Source organism: Epinephelus lanceolatus, chromosome 2, assembly GCF_041903045.1.
Source record: "Epinephelus lanceolatus isolate andai-2023 chromosome 2, ASM4190304v1, whole genome shotgun sequence".
Lineage (NCBI taxonomy): Eukaryota > Metazoa > Chordata > Actinopteri > Perciformes > Serranidae > Epinephelus > Epinephelus lanceolatus.
Window position 1 is genome coordinate 24,376,154 of NC_135735.1, and position 13,407 is coordinate 24,389,560.

General features: G+C 39.9%; 1 protein-coding gene across 1 annotated transcript in view; it reads right to left on the reverse strand.

Moving 5' to 3' along the window:
• galnt18b (UDP-N-acetyl-alpha-D-galactosamine:polypeptide N-acetylgalactosaminyltransferase 18b) overlaps positions 1 to 13,407 on the reverse strand; it is a 132,101-nt gene that overhangs the window by 68,471 nt on the left and 50,223 nt on the right. Inside the window, exons 2-3 of the mRNA XM_033630598.2 lie at positions 10,203 to 10,398; positions 3,032 to 3,198 (exon numbers count right to left, since the gene is read on the reverse strand). Coding sequence (XP_033486489.1) covers positions 3,032 to 3,198; positions 10,203 to 10,398 — 363 coding nt within the window. The remainder of the gene's footprint in view (positions 1 to 3,031; positions 3,199 to 10,202; positions 10,399 to 13,407) is intronic.

A 13,407-nucleotide genomic window follows, 5' to 3' on the forward strand; every position in this document is an offset into this window, starting at 1 on the left:
CTCCTGCATGCTAATGCGCCTCGGAGGTGAGCTGTGACAGTGGTGGATGACTAATGTAAAGCTGCGGATGCCTGAGGGGTTAGCTGTGGACGATGACCCCTTCAACAATCTCAGCAGCATCACGGGTCAACAGGCTAACAACATTTAGCACAGATAAGATTCACAGTCGTGGTGATAATGATAACACCAGGCCTATCAGACACAGTGTGACAGAGTGCTCAGGCACACAGGGTGAAATGCCATCAGCAAAATGTCAACGCGTGACTTGGGTCCCTGAAGGAGCTAAAGGCGACTACTCTCCAGCTCTCAATTACGTGATGAAATATGAATGTTTATGGGATGTGATGTGATAATCCAGAAGGGTTTTGAAACTTTTGGGGTTTTCAGCTTTACATTTTTTACCAGATAACTTTGGATATATCCAACTTTCTGGTCAATAATATCCAGAGGGGGAGTCATCATTCTTATCCCAGAGTGTTGCGATTAAATTACGGAGACATACTACAGTGATCTATATTCGTTTCCAGCAGGCCACAGGCCATGCTACATGTTTTGCATTATTGACTTTGGTAAAAACATTCTTCCCAATGCCAGTATTTCCCATGTTGATCGCCCCTAATAGCTGTCTCAGTCCTCGTTACCAGCAGCCCATTTAAAAGTGCATTGCCTATAAATGACCTTGGCACAGTATCATTACCTTTTTATAGCCTGCTTTCTGCCTTTGTAATGTAGTTAAGTCTTACACTGTAAATTACCACGTCCACTTTTCACAGGTGACTTCAAGTCTATTGCTTGTGCTTTGCATGGCAGTCCAACGTCACCCATCAGTGATCTCACAAATCAGTCATCTCAGTAATAACAAGCGAACAGAGCTCAGCAGTTTGCCAGCATATATACTGGATATCCTTTCAACCTGACACTGTTTGCACTACATCCAATGCATGCAGATGTAAGAATTAGGTTTGCAAATGCAGACAAGATATGTACAAACACTTCATCACCTTGCTGGATTGTTATCTGCCTCGGGGCATATTCCCTGGCTTTGCAGCTAATTAGTGTTATTCATCTATCGGTTAAATCCAGTGAACACAGCACCTAATTAAAAACATTAAAGGAGTCTGGAGGGCCAGAGGAGCAGTAAATATCACAGATTTCTCCACACATGAGGCAATGATATGTAAACTTAAGGACTTCTCTGACACAGACCCTTCTTAATCTAAGGCTCACTCCACATTAGTTACCCACACTATGCCTGGAAAGCATTCTGTTCTCGTGTTGCACATGTGAAGTTTACAAATGTTAATGGTGCTGTAGGTCTGTTTACTGCTGAAATGTGTTGTGTTTTTGAAACAATTGGTTCTTTATTTTGGACACAGGTGGGAAAAAAGCAGACTTTTCATTTCTAGTTAGCAACTGTCGATTTTTGTAGCTGAAATGAGTCACAGTCTCTCTTTTTGGTGTTTCCTGCTAACACGGTATAAAACAAGAGGTTGTGTAAGGGGTCTTACATACTGTATGTTAGATACGCACTTCATGGTTACAAACATGATAGCATGCTACACGAAAGAGCCCCAGTTGTCCCAGTCAAACAGTCAGCACCCTGACCAGTTACTGTTCCAAGTAGTAGTTATAGAAATAATGGAACAGTGTTGTTCTTGTTATGCAGTGTAGAGCTAGTTAGTCCATGTATTGTAAGTATGATGAAAAAAATGTTAGATTGCTATTTATGTTCTAACATCATTCTGTTTGGCCGCTTAGCATACACTTTGTATTTTTAAGTTACAAGAGAAAAAGCCTTTAGGATGAGGACAAAGAGAAGCGTTTAGCCAATGTATTGCTATCTTGTGTAACGTTGCTTAATTTCCCCAGTCCAATACAGATCAGAACAGAACTGCTGACATTGGCCATACACTCTGATAGCATCCAGGACTGGCCTCAAAGCTGTGGATGAATACTAGACTCACTGTACTCCGGCCATCACAGTATTCCTGCCAATTGACCTTTTGATGTAAATGATTTAAATAACTGCGTCCAGGTCATGAATCAAATATATATCTGTGCCATAATTTTTCCTTCCTCAGCTTTTGATTTCCCAAGAACTATCTACTTCATTCATTTGAGAGAAATCAGGGAGTTTCCAATCTGCACCCACAAATGCACAAACATGGTGGAAGGGGAAGATTTTGTGCTTGGAAGCTTTGGGGGGTCGGGTAGGAGAGAATGTGTTGGTGAAATACAGTTTTTTTTTAAGGGCGATTCTCATCACAATAAACCTTAATAAAAACAAAAAAATCTTAAATGGTTATACAGTGTTTTAGGTCCCAACTTTTATAAAGTTATTCCTTAAATTATACACTTTACAAGTTTAAAGGTAACGTCACTCTATACTGTCTAACTACACAAGAATTCATAAAAAATATAATGCTTTTAGAGCTCTAGAAATGCCTACTGTCTGGGATACTGTGAGTTGAAAACAGTATGACAGGAACACAGTAAGTGTTCAGTGTAGTTCGGTGACCATGTCTGTGGTAGTTTTTTCAGGATAACTCTTGATTGATCGGTCCAAAAGGCGTAATTCAAACTTGTTTTGACTAAGCCTGTGTGTGCATGTATCAAGGCACCAAAGTGACCAAAACACAGTGAATCTCATTGATGTGCCTGTCGTGAATCTTTAACCCTCAAAATGATAGTAATGGATGCTCCTTAGTCTTTGAGGTAATGCTGGATTAGATTACCATTATATGTAACAAGATAATTTGCTGGACCTGCTTACTAATGAGCAGATAGATTTTACACTTTTGCTCTTGTGTTTTTGATTTTGGAAGGCTAAAAAACAGAGACCACCCCAGAAACTATTTAAATGCAGAGTACCTCTGTTACCACAGCCCCATGCACACCACTTCATCATGTTAAGAAATCCACAGCCTGACAGGCCTGCCGTGTCTAGTTGCTAAGCTACAATAACTTGCCATTTGGGGGGGAGGGGTTTAACGAGAGGTCAATTGCTGTATCAGAAAATGATGCTGCTTACTGTTATTGCTGTTGTCGTCCACCAGGATGATCTCTTTGAGCAGGTGGGGGGGCGTCCTGTTGATGGCAGAGTGAATGGACCGCAGGATGACGGAAAAGGCTTCATTCACAAAAATGAACACAATGCTCACTTGAGGGAGGTTTAAAGGATAAGTGAGGTTCCTGCACCTGTGGAGGACAAATAAAAATCCCTCGGTGAGGCAATGTTTAGACCTTGTCTAAAGGATTAACAAATACATTTGACATTGATTGCTAAAGAGCAGGGTAATGGCAGATCTCATGCCAACCCAGCTACTTGGCAGGCTATATCAGGACCCTGTATTCATGAATCAAGGTATAAATGTAGGAACTGGCACCAGTTCATGTCCAGCAGATTTTTGGAAATTTAACAAGAAGAGTGCTACTGCAACAGTGGAGCACCTGCAATGCAGTTCGATCCATTTAGGAGGAATAAATAATTGGTCGTGTGGTAGGGTCTGACATCAATCAATCCTATCTCTTTGTCCCTTAGAGCATTGTTTCCTGCCACCACATGCTGACATTTTAATTGTGAATAAGGAGTCCAACCTCTTCTCCCAAGAGGAAACTGATGCCTGTTCCAACAAAACCCAGAGAGAAGCTGCAGGTAATGTCCCTTTTAGTTTAATTTAAAGGGATAGTTTGGATTTTTTGGATTTGTGAGGTACTTACCCATAGTCAGTGTATTAGCTGCAGTAGATGGCGGTCAGCACGCCCCCAGACTGGGGAAGCAGACAGATGTACAAAGCTAATAAGCTGAGCAATGTACTGCTGTGGACAGGGGTAACAGCAAAATGTATTTTACCTACCCTAAAAAATCTACATCAGTTTAAGTGTACATTATATTTACAATATTTTGACTGTTTTACTTTCCCTTACTGACAGGGAACTGAATCCATTATCATTTCAAAGCCACCAGACTCCTTTGACAACAAGATTAGGTCAAAACCTGGGCTGCATATGAAACGCTTAAGAGCTCTTAATTTGAATCAAGGGCTTTTAATTTAAAACAGGAATTGGCAGCATTCACTCAGTCACGGACCTTCGCTTCTACAGCGCTGGCCCTGCTGTTGTGGTTCAGCCAAAAAAATTCATGTTAAAATGAAGAACAATACACTGAGACGCAGTCACACAGCAGAAGGGACCTGCTTTCTCTGAAGCTGTACCCATTGATCAAGCTCCCTTTTGCTCCATTTAACACAACTCTCACCTCTCCAGCTCTGGACCAGCTCTGGTACGTGACCAGTGGAGGCTGAGGCCACTACTGTAGCATTCAACAGATTGGAATGAATGAACAGCAGTCGTAAACACAACAGCTCTATATAGAGAAGTATAACGGAGGTCAAAGAACAGTACGGCTGTGCACAAGCGAGACATCTATAGACCAGAGCACCAGAGCAAGCCCACCAACCAATTATTTTTAACTCTCCTACACTGTGACATTGCAGTGGACAAATATGAGGCCAAACATTAACTTTATCATTCCTTATATATTTCACATGATTCGCCCTATCTGTAATGATCCACTTCATAGATAGCTGAATGCTGACTTATCCCCTTTTTTCAGGGCTTCTGGACCAAAGGACAAAGGTGGCTGATTGTGGACTAACATGTAGGTATGGATGAGTCATGTAGCTGCTCCAGCTACAGCTATAGGCCTACCTACTTGAAACAAATGCCCACCTGAGGACGCCGATACAGGACTGTCAGTGTCCACGGGTCTGTTCGCACCTATTTATTTTGAAAGAGCAACAGCCAGTGGGGAAACACTAACACCCATGTCATCACCTACTCCGACCAATGGTGTGACTCACTCACTCACAACTGTCAATTTGTATGTTATTGTGTGACTTTGGTGTTTAAAAGGATCAATTTGGATTAATTAAAGTCACACAATAACACATACAAACTAACTGATTGAGGCAGCCGCAGACCGGCAGCTCACGTGTTCTGTAAGGTCAAATTAAGTGGGATTTATACTTGTGCATCAGCTCTGTGCACAGTGTACCCCATAGTCTACGCACGTGGCCTACGCCATTGTGAGCATTTATACTTGTGCAGTGGTGTGTCTGTGTCACTCTGCAGTTACACCTCCAAAACAGCAAACAAACAATTGCTGTAAAGTTTCGTTGATTCAAAATCCACCCAAAACACACATTAAACATGGCTTAACAGTTTCAAACACAAGTACACAAATCAGCTTCACTATAATTAGCAGAATTCCCAGACAAAGCATTTGGCTTTTTGCTGGACACATTTCCCCCATAAATACAACATGCTAATGTGTTTAGCACAAGCCTATGGCATTTTACATTGTATAAATTAGCCTAGCTGCTAGCAAACATTTAACAAATATAACGTTACAAAACTGGGCTTATTACAACTCACAACGTTCATCAACAAAAAAGTCTTATATTAAACATGTTTTCCAAACAAATATAACATGCATACAACATACAACAAAGTTTTTAGCACAAGCCTACGGCATTTTACACTGTATAAATTAGCTTGGCGATGAACAGAGATTTCCTCTGCTCATATAAAGCCAGGATAAAATGCTATTTTGTGGAGGCTTTTTTGTCTTCACAATTGATTTATTTTTTCTATCTGTGAAATTAAAGTTAATACACGCTTTGTTTCTACTGAGGGAAATGGTTTCAGCTTACAAAAACAGACAGGAGGTTTGCGTCGCCGCAACGTGTAGTTATATTTCTGGGGAGGTGCACATCAGCCTATGGTGTAGGTACCGCGTCGATTTGATGCAGAACTATAAACCCTGCTTTAATTTTTTTGTAAAAGGAGTCTGGTGGCTTTGAATAGTTTCCTTCAGTTTCCTGTTTTTATATAGTGTACACTTAAACTAGTTGGTTATTTTAGGAGGCTAAAATACATCTTGCTGTTGACCACTCCACAACAGTGCATTGCTTAGCCTCTGTGGGGGAACTCCAGCTTGCCTCTCCAAAATGTACTGACTATGGACCTCATACAACCCCACTTCAAATACTTTAGAAGACAGTTACCTTAATAACAGTATGTAGAACTTGGTAATAAAATCAGTGGCAAGCTCCCTGTAACAATCCTCTTAACATGACCATTATATTATAAAAAATGAATTGTGCAGGGAATTGTGACATCTTACCTGTTTCCAGTCCTGCCTGTTAAATTTACTGTAACAAAATCCCATTGTTGGCACCCCATCATGCTGCCAAAAGCCTGTTGTATTTACAGAACGGCGTGGTTTGGGCACTGCTTTTGGGAAATGTGTGCATAATGTGTGTGATTAACGTTTCCCCCAGAACAGTTTTGGGTGAGGGTACAGGGCCAGTGTGAGGGCGAATATTCTCAAGCGGGTTCAGTCATGTGCAGTGGACAAAATGCCCTCAAGATCTTTGCGCTGTGTAAACTTTCACACCAGGATGTCACCTTGCGCGCTCCTGTAACATGTAAACATGAAAGCTGTGCTGAAAATCCAGTCACAGCCAATCAATGTGGTGTGAACACTTCCCTGTAAAGATGTTAGGTGTATTGATTTTGCAGGATTGTGGTGCTTTTTGTCCAGGACTTAATCAAAGTGCCCACAGAATACAAATAGCTGCACAAGGCTTTGAAATTTGCATGTGGCCCTTAATTTACAGGCCGCAGATAGAAACATGTACTTTGTCCTGCCACCTTCAGATAGCCGTGGGGGCTTGAGACAGATATTGGTACAGTAAGAGTCACCCATTAGTCAAGCCTACGACAAGCAGGGTTTTCTCAGCAGCAGCATTTTCGCTGAACGCTGTGGGCAGATTGGTTTTCAATTAGAGGCACTTAGTGTTTGAGAGCCAACAACAATGTGTTTTTCAAGTGCCTCGTGAGTTCTTTTGTTTATTACAGTAAAGTGAACCGTCTGCAGAGCTTAAAAAGAGCACACCAGGGTAGACAAGGTTGACAGATATGAGGATACATACAGACCAGAGCTGAAATGACTGTTAATCGTTTGATAGAAAATTAATGTTAATGGTTTTGAAATTCTGTCTTTATAATTGTAAACCCAATCTTTTCATTTTTGACTCTTGGTCAGATAAAACAAGCAATCTGAACACTACACTTTAGGCTCTGAGGAATTACAATGGACATGTGAAAGATTAATCATTAGTTAAAATTAGTAGTTGCAGCACTGTGACAATGTAACTTGATTAATCATTGAGATTTTGCCATGCTACTATGGTGGCTTTAATCTCGGTGTATTAAAACACTGTGCTTGCAAATCACTGAGCAAAACTGATGATTGTCAACGCTGGATTCTAACTGGTCTAGTGTGGCAATGCAATGTCTGTCAGCTGGTTATAAAGCACTTTGGCCCAGGCTGAAATATCTCAATGACTGTTGGATGGATTGCCACGAAGCTTTGTGGAGACATTCACGGTCCTCAGAGGATAAATCCTAATGACTCTGGTGATCCCCTGACTTTTCATGAGGTTCACATTTGGGATTTTGAGTGAAATGTCTCAAAAAGTTGGATGGATTGCAATGAAGTTTGCACATTTTCAGATGCATCTGATAGTTTGGGTTTTAACCACATAAATGCAAAACTAACACTCCCATCAGCCACAGATGTACTTTGTGTTTGTTGCTAATGTCCCCTTAGATCAGTACCTCTACCTCTAGTTAATGTTCTTCATTTGTTTGTTTGTTAGTCTGTCAGTTATTGGTAATTTTAGCGCAATATCTCAAAAAGTTAAGATTAGATTTTAACATGGGCAACCCTAACCCAGTTATGGAAGGGCCAGCTTTGATGCTGAGGGAACAGAGGACTGACCCAAGTCCCCAGGAACAGCACCGGGCTTTGAAGCCAATTTAACATGGTCGCCATATGTGAAATTATAGTGCCAAAGTCCATCATGTGATGACATGGTGACATGGGGGCCCAAAAATACTTCTTCCCATAGACCTACATTGTGAAAGCGATGTAAATCAGTGGATACAATTTTTGAGTGTTAAAACCACAGCAAAAAACTTGTTTCACTATCAGGGCTTGATAACATTTCTAAAGAGCTGCACGATTAAATGGTTTTATCCCCATTCAAGTTAGTGGAGGGCTGAACCACAAGTCAGCCGCTTGATTGGTGGAAGATAGCGGCTCAGTTGCTGTAATTCTAAAGTGCGCCTGCTCCATGAGTCCACGATGCAAACGATCTGGGTAATTTCATACCGTGGATATCAAGCTGTTTGGCTTCATGCGCCACGCAGAAATTAACGTGGTCCTGCCTCCAATGGTGTATCCAGGTTGTATCAAGGTTGGCATGCTAATATGCAAAACTAAGGTGGTGAACATGTTATTAACATTATACCTGTTTAACATCAGCATGTCAGCATCCTTATTGTGAGCATGTTAGCCCACTGATATTGGTGTTTAGCTTACAGCACAGCCTCACAGTGCCTCTAGCATGGCTGTAGACTAAGGTGACCAGATTTCAGAAATGAAAACTGGGCACATTTCCAGTTCAGCAGGTGACATATCATTATAATATCAAATGTTAATATCTGTCAAATAAAAAGGACAGTTGGGGTTTTATATATATATATATATATATATATATATATATATATATATATATATATATATATGTAATTGCATACGTTAATTCTCTTTTTAATTTCTTCTTATAGTGCTACTTTTATATATGCTCTGATTCTGATTATCAATTTATACTTCTTCTGTGTGTGCAGGGTGGAGCAGGCCACAACTGCATTTCATTATGCAATCCTGTATTGTATAATGACACAAATAAGTCACTAAATCCTTAATCAGCATACTTGCCAACCTCCAGACATCATAATTACTGTGAGTTCACTTAAAAATCTGAAAACTTGAAAACGTCCTCAAGTTAATTTTGTGAATTGATGTGACAGCAACAGTAACTTTATTTTACAACATGCTTTTCCAACCAGCAGTTATGGCATTAATGCCAGCTGGGCAGACAAAAGCTCTGTCTATCATGACTTAGTAGTACTATACTGAAGGTGTTTTCTTTACACTGGTGACTCTCTTTACAGCGATCTGAAGGCAGCAGGTATCTGTTCCATGATGTTGTGCAATTATACATGGCAGATCCGCTGGTTACAGTTTGTGCAAACTGTTGTAGAATGACTACAGAACCCCCTGTGCTTATATGCACATCAAACGTATCATTTTGATTCATTGTTCGACACACTCTCCTCTGCAAATCAGCAGGTGTGTTGGAGACTGACACATTAAAAAGTTTTCACACAGCTCCACAAAAAAATTGTGAATCACTTAAAGCTTCTCACTCTGATTATAACTTCCTAAGGGTTGTTCTTTTGTGCCCAAGAGCGACACAGGTGTGCTAGTACCACAGGTGCGCCAAGGGAGCCTGGCCACAAAATTACCAAAAGTGTGTTTGGCACACTTGTGGTGCACTTGGCATGGCACATCTGTTGCGATCTGTCCACACTGCTGGATTCACGAGCCCGCGATGCCCTCTTATACACACGAAGCAGCAAATAACTATCAATTTGTGGAGGTAAGGGGATAAAAAACAAACGCTGTGCGTAGAGAAAGTAGTGACAGTTACTGATTCTGAGGACTGCCTGGATGGATATCTTAAACATGATGCATCATTAATAACTTGTTGGATAAAACACCACAAACTAAGTGTGGTAATCAGTCCATGCTGTTCCTAAACATTTATAGGCACGTGCAGTTAGGTCTTATTATCAGTTTGAAATTAGTTTTTCTCTGTGTGAGAAAATGGATGTGAGTTGGCAGCCTTGCAGTTGAAAACAGGGACATTTTTGGAGACAGCTCCAGCCGGGGACAGACCAATGTGTTACTTAATACCACAGTGTTTTGACACTGTCATATACATATACAGTAGCACCCTAACTATTTATTTGCAAGTGAAATCACCAAGAGTTGCAAGTGAGAAGAAAAATCTGCTGCACACAATTGAACTGCCACTTTTGCAGCACAAAGAATTTGGACACATAACTCAATTTGTAATTCAGATGCATCAGAAAACAGCAGTGAAATAAACAGTTCACTCAAACACAGGATACTTTATAGATCTATATCAACAGCTAGCACATAGTGTAGAGTGGTACCACATAAAAATGACAGTGTTTGGGCACTGTTCTACCTGCAGTCTTACCCATCAGGCCTGAGGTCTGGTATTGGTCTGTCTAAAGAGAGACGATCACTGAGGTAGCCGTTATATCCATAGTACTGGAACATCTTCAATGCCATCCGCCGGTTGTCCGGGCCGAGCTCCTGACCCCAGTGAGCGAACAGCGACGAGTCAGAGAATGATGTGTCCGCCTGACCATCCTCTCCCCTCCCTGGAGTCTCTAGGAGGCATAGGAAGACAAATAGCATGAATATTTGTCTTGGCCAAAGCTTCTAAAGCCACTGCTGAGGTTGCGCGTAAGGTGACATTTAATGGATGTGGAGAAATGATTGCGCTAATATAATCACTGTGATAAATGCTGCTTTCCCTTGTGCTGTAATGTACTATGTTAGCAGGTGAAGGGTGGCCTGTTATTTCCAGAGACTGATTGGCTGCCCTTCAACAGAAACACAGTGAGTTTATACTGTTTGCATGATGAGACGCTCTGGTGTCCTTGAAACAAGAGAGTCAGTCCCTACTAGCAGCTGGTGGGATGTTCTGTAGCTGACCTTGCTCTTTGACCTACGCAGAGGGGAGAAAGTAAAACAAATTTCCCTAAAGGTATTGCTAGTGCACGGCACACAAGCTTCCTTTAATATTTAATCAAGTGCTAATGTGTGAGCATCTTTGGAATAAGCAAACTTTTCTCTGCGAGTGTTCTTATACTGCAGACGACTGTAGAGCAACTTAGTGTTTAAAAGGCTGAAAACTGAAGGGTTCAAAATGAGTGCAGTCCTGACTCATTCTATAGCTGAGCAGCAGCGACAACACTGAGAGCTGAGAGACATCTAACAAACACACACTTAGTGTGACAAACAGTATATTACTGCTTGTGGTCCTTGTTGATGGACTCGGTTCATGTCCAGACTCCATAAAACACCAGCGGCATCTGTTAAAAATTCTGTCCTGCTTCCAAGAGGTTTTAATGCACTTCAGAGCAAACTTCTGAGTGTGCTTAACAGTCAGGGAGCTTTACCCAAAGGCGAGTGGTTTAAATGCCAAAAAAATACAGTATATAAAGGAGATAAAAGTAAAGTGATATCATCTTGAAGCATACACAATAAAAGTTTTCCAACTGCACTTGCATGATTGCAGCCTGTAGCTGTGAAATTTCAGTGATTGTGTTAACAGTGCAAAATCTTTCCCAGGTTTTCTATTTGACAAAGACATTTTATTCAGTTCTTGTCCATGATGGAACATTATGCAGGGATTCAGCAGCATGCCACAGTCAGGTCTGAATATTGCAGTGCTTTCGTGTTATTGCATGGCACAGTAATATCTATGATCTGTGGATAATGTGGGGGTGTGGGTGAGAGGCTGGTGGCAGCCCAGTGAAGTTGAGAAAAATCTGGGATATTATTTCATGTGAACTGAGATTAGTGACAAAGACTGTAAACTGTATAATGGGTTGTCACAGTACCATGGATGGATTACCTGGGCACTGGGCACATGCAAAATGTCACTTAAGTTAATACGTACTGACCAGGAAGGGAAGCAAAAACACAACAATTAGAGATGCAACGGAACTGCAAAGAGAGGCAAAATAGCTACGAAAGGGGAAAAACAAACACAAATTAACACAAGAAGACCAAAAAGAGACACAAAATGACTACAAAGAGAAACGAAACAACCTAACAAGACACAAAATTACCTAAAAAACCCACAAAATTACCTCAAAGACACACGCAAAAAAAGAAAATACTACAAAATGGGGCAAAACAACCAAAAAGAGATACAAAATGACTACAAAAAGAAACAAAACAACCTATAAAGACACAAAATTACCTCAGACACACAAAAAAAGAAAATGCTACAAAATGGGGCAAAATAACCAAAAAGAGATGCAAAATGACTACAAAAGGGAAACAAAACAACCTGTAAAGACACAAAATTACCTAAAAAACCCACAAAACTACCTCAAAGACACACACAAAAAAAAGAAAACATCACAAAATGGGACAGAACAATGACAAAAAGACACAAAATGACCATAAAAAAACAAAATGCATGTTTCCAGTCCTGTGTAGGAGAGGTAGTGGGCATTCATAATAATGTATAAAAAAAGAAAATATTACAAAATGGGGCAAAACAACCAAAAAGAGATGGAAAATGACTACAAAAGGGAAACAAAACAACCTATAAAGACACAAAATTACCTCCGGAACCCACAAAATTACCTCAAAGACAAGCAAAAAAAGAAAATACTACAAAATGGGGCAAAACAACCAAAAAGAGATGCAAAATGACTACAAAAGGGAAACAAAACAACCTATAAAGACACAAAATTACCTAAAAAAACCACAAAATTACCTCAAAGACACACAAAGACACACACAAAAAAAGAAAACACCACAAAATGGGACAGAACAATGACAAAAAGACACAAAATGACCATAAAAAAACAAAATGCATGTTTCCAGTCCTGTGTAGGAGAGGTAGTGGGCATTCATAATAATGTATAAAAAAAGAAAATATTACAAAATGGGGCAAAACAACCAAAAAGAGATGGAAAATGACTACAAAAGGGAAACAAAACAACCTATAAAGACACAAAATTACCTAAAAAAACACAAAATTACCTCAAAGACACACAAAGACACACAAAAAAAAAGAAAGCACCACAAAATGGGACAGAACAATGACAAAGAGACACAAAATGATCAAAAAATAAACAAAATGCATGTTTCCAGTCCTGTGTAGGAGAGGTAGTGGGCCTTTTACATATCTGTACTCAATCATATTGCAAACAGGGGGTTTCTAAGAAGAAAAAAACAAAAACAGGAAATGATTGACTTCATAATAATGTATTTAATTGACAAGGTCTGAGTACAGCGGAATTCCATGTCATGGATAATAATTGCATATTGTTAATTATATGTTCAAATTAGCAGGAAATGAAATCTAATAAAAAAATGGTGCTGGTATCATCTGTTAATAATTTCATTAAAAGAGAAGGCAGCAGTCCCCTGCAGCATATTGAGGCTTTACAAAAAAAAAAAAAAAAAAAAAAAAAAGGGGAACAAATTTCATTATAAAGCTTCAGTATTTCAGGTTACTGCAGACTGACATAATGAACAGTTTTGTTTTCTTGTTCAAAGTAAAATGAAATGCAAGCCAGGAGAAGAGTGATAAGAATGGTGTCTCCTTTTAATTAATACTATTTGTCATAACTGTGTTTTCTGCAGTTTCT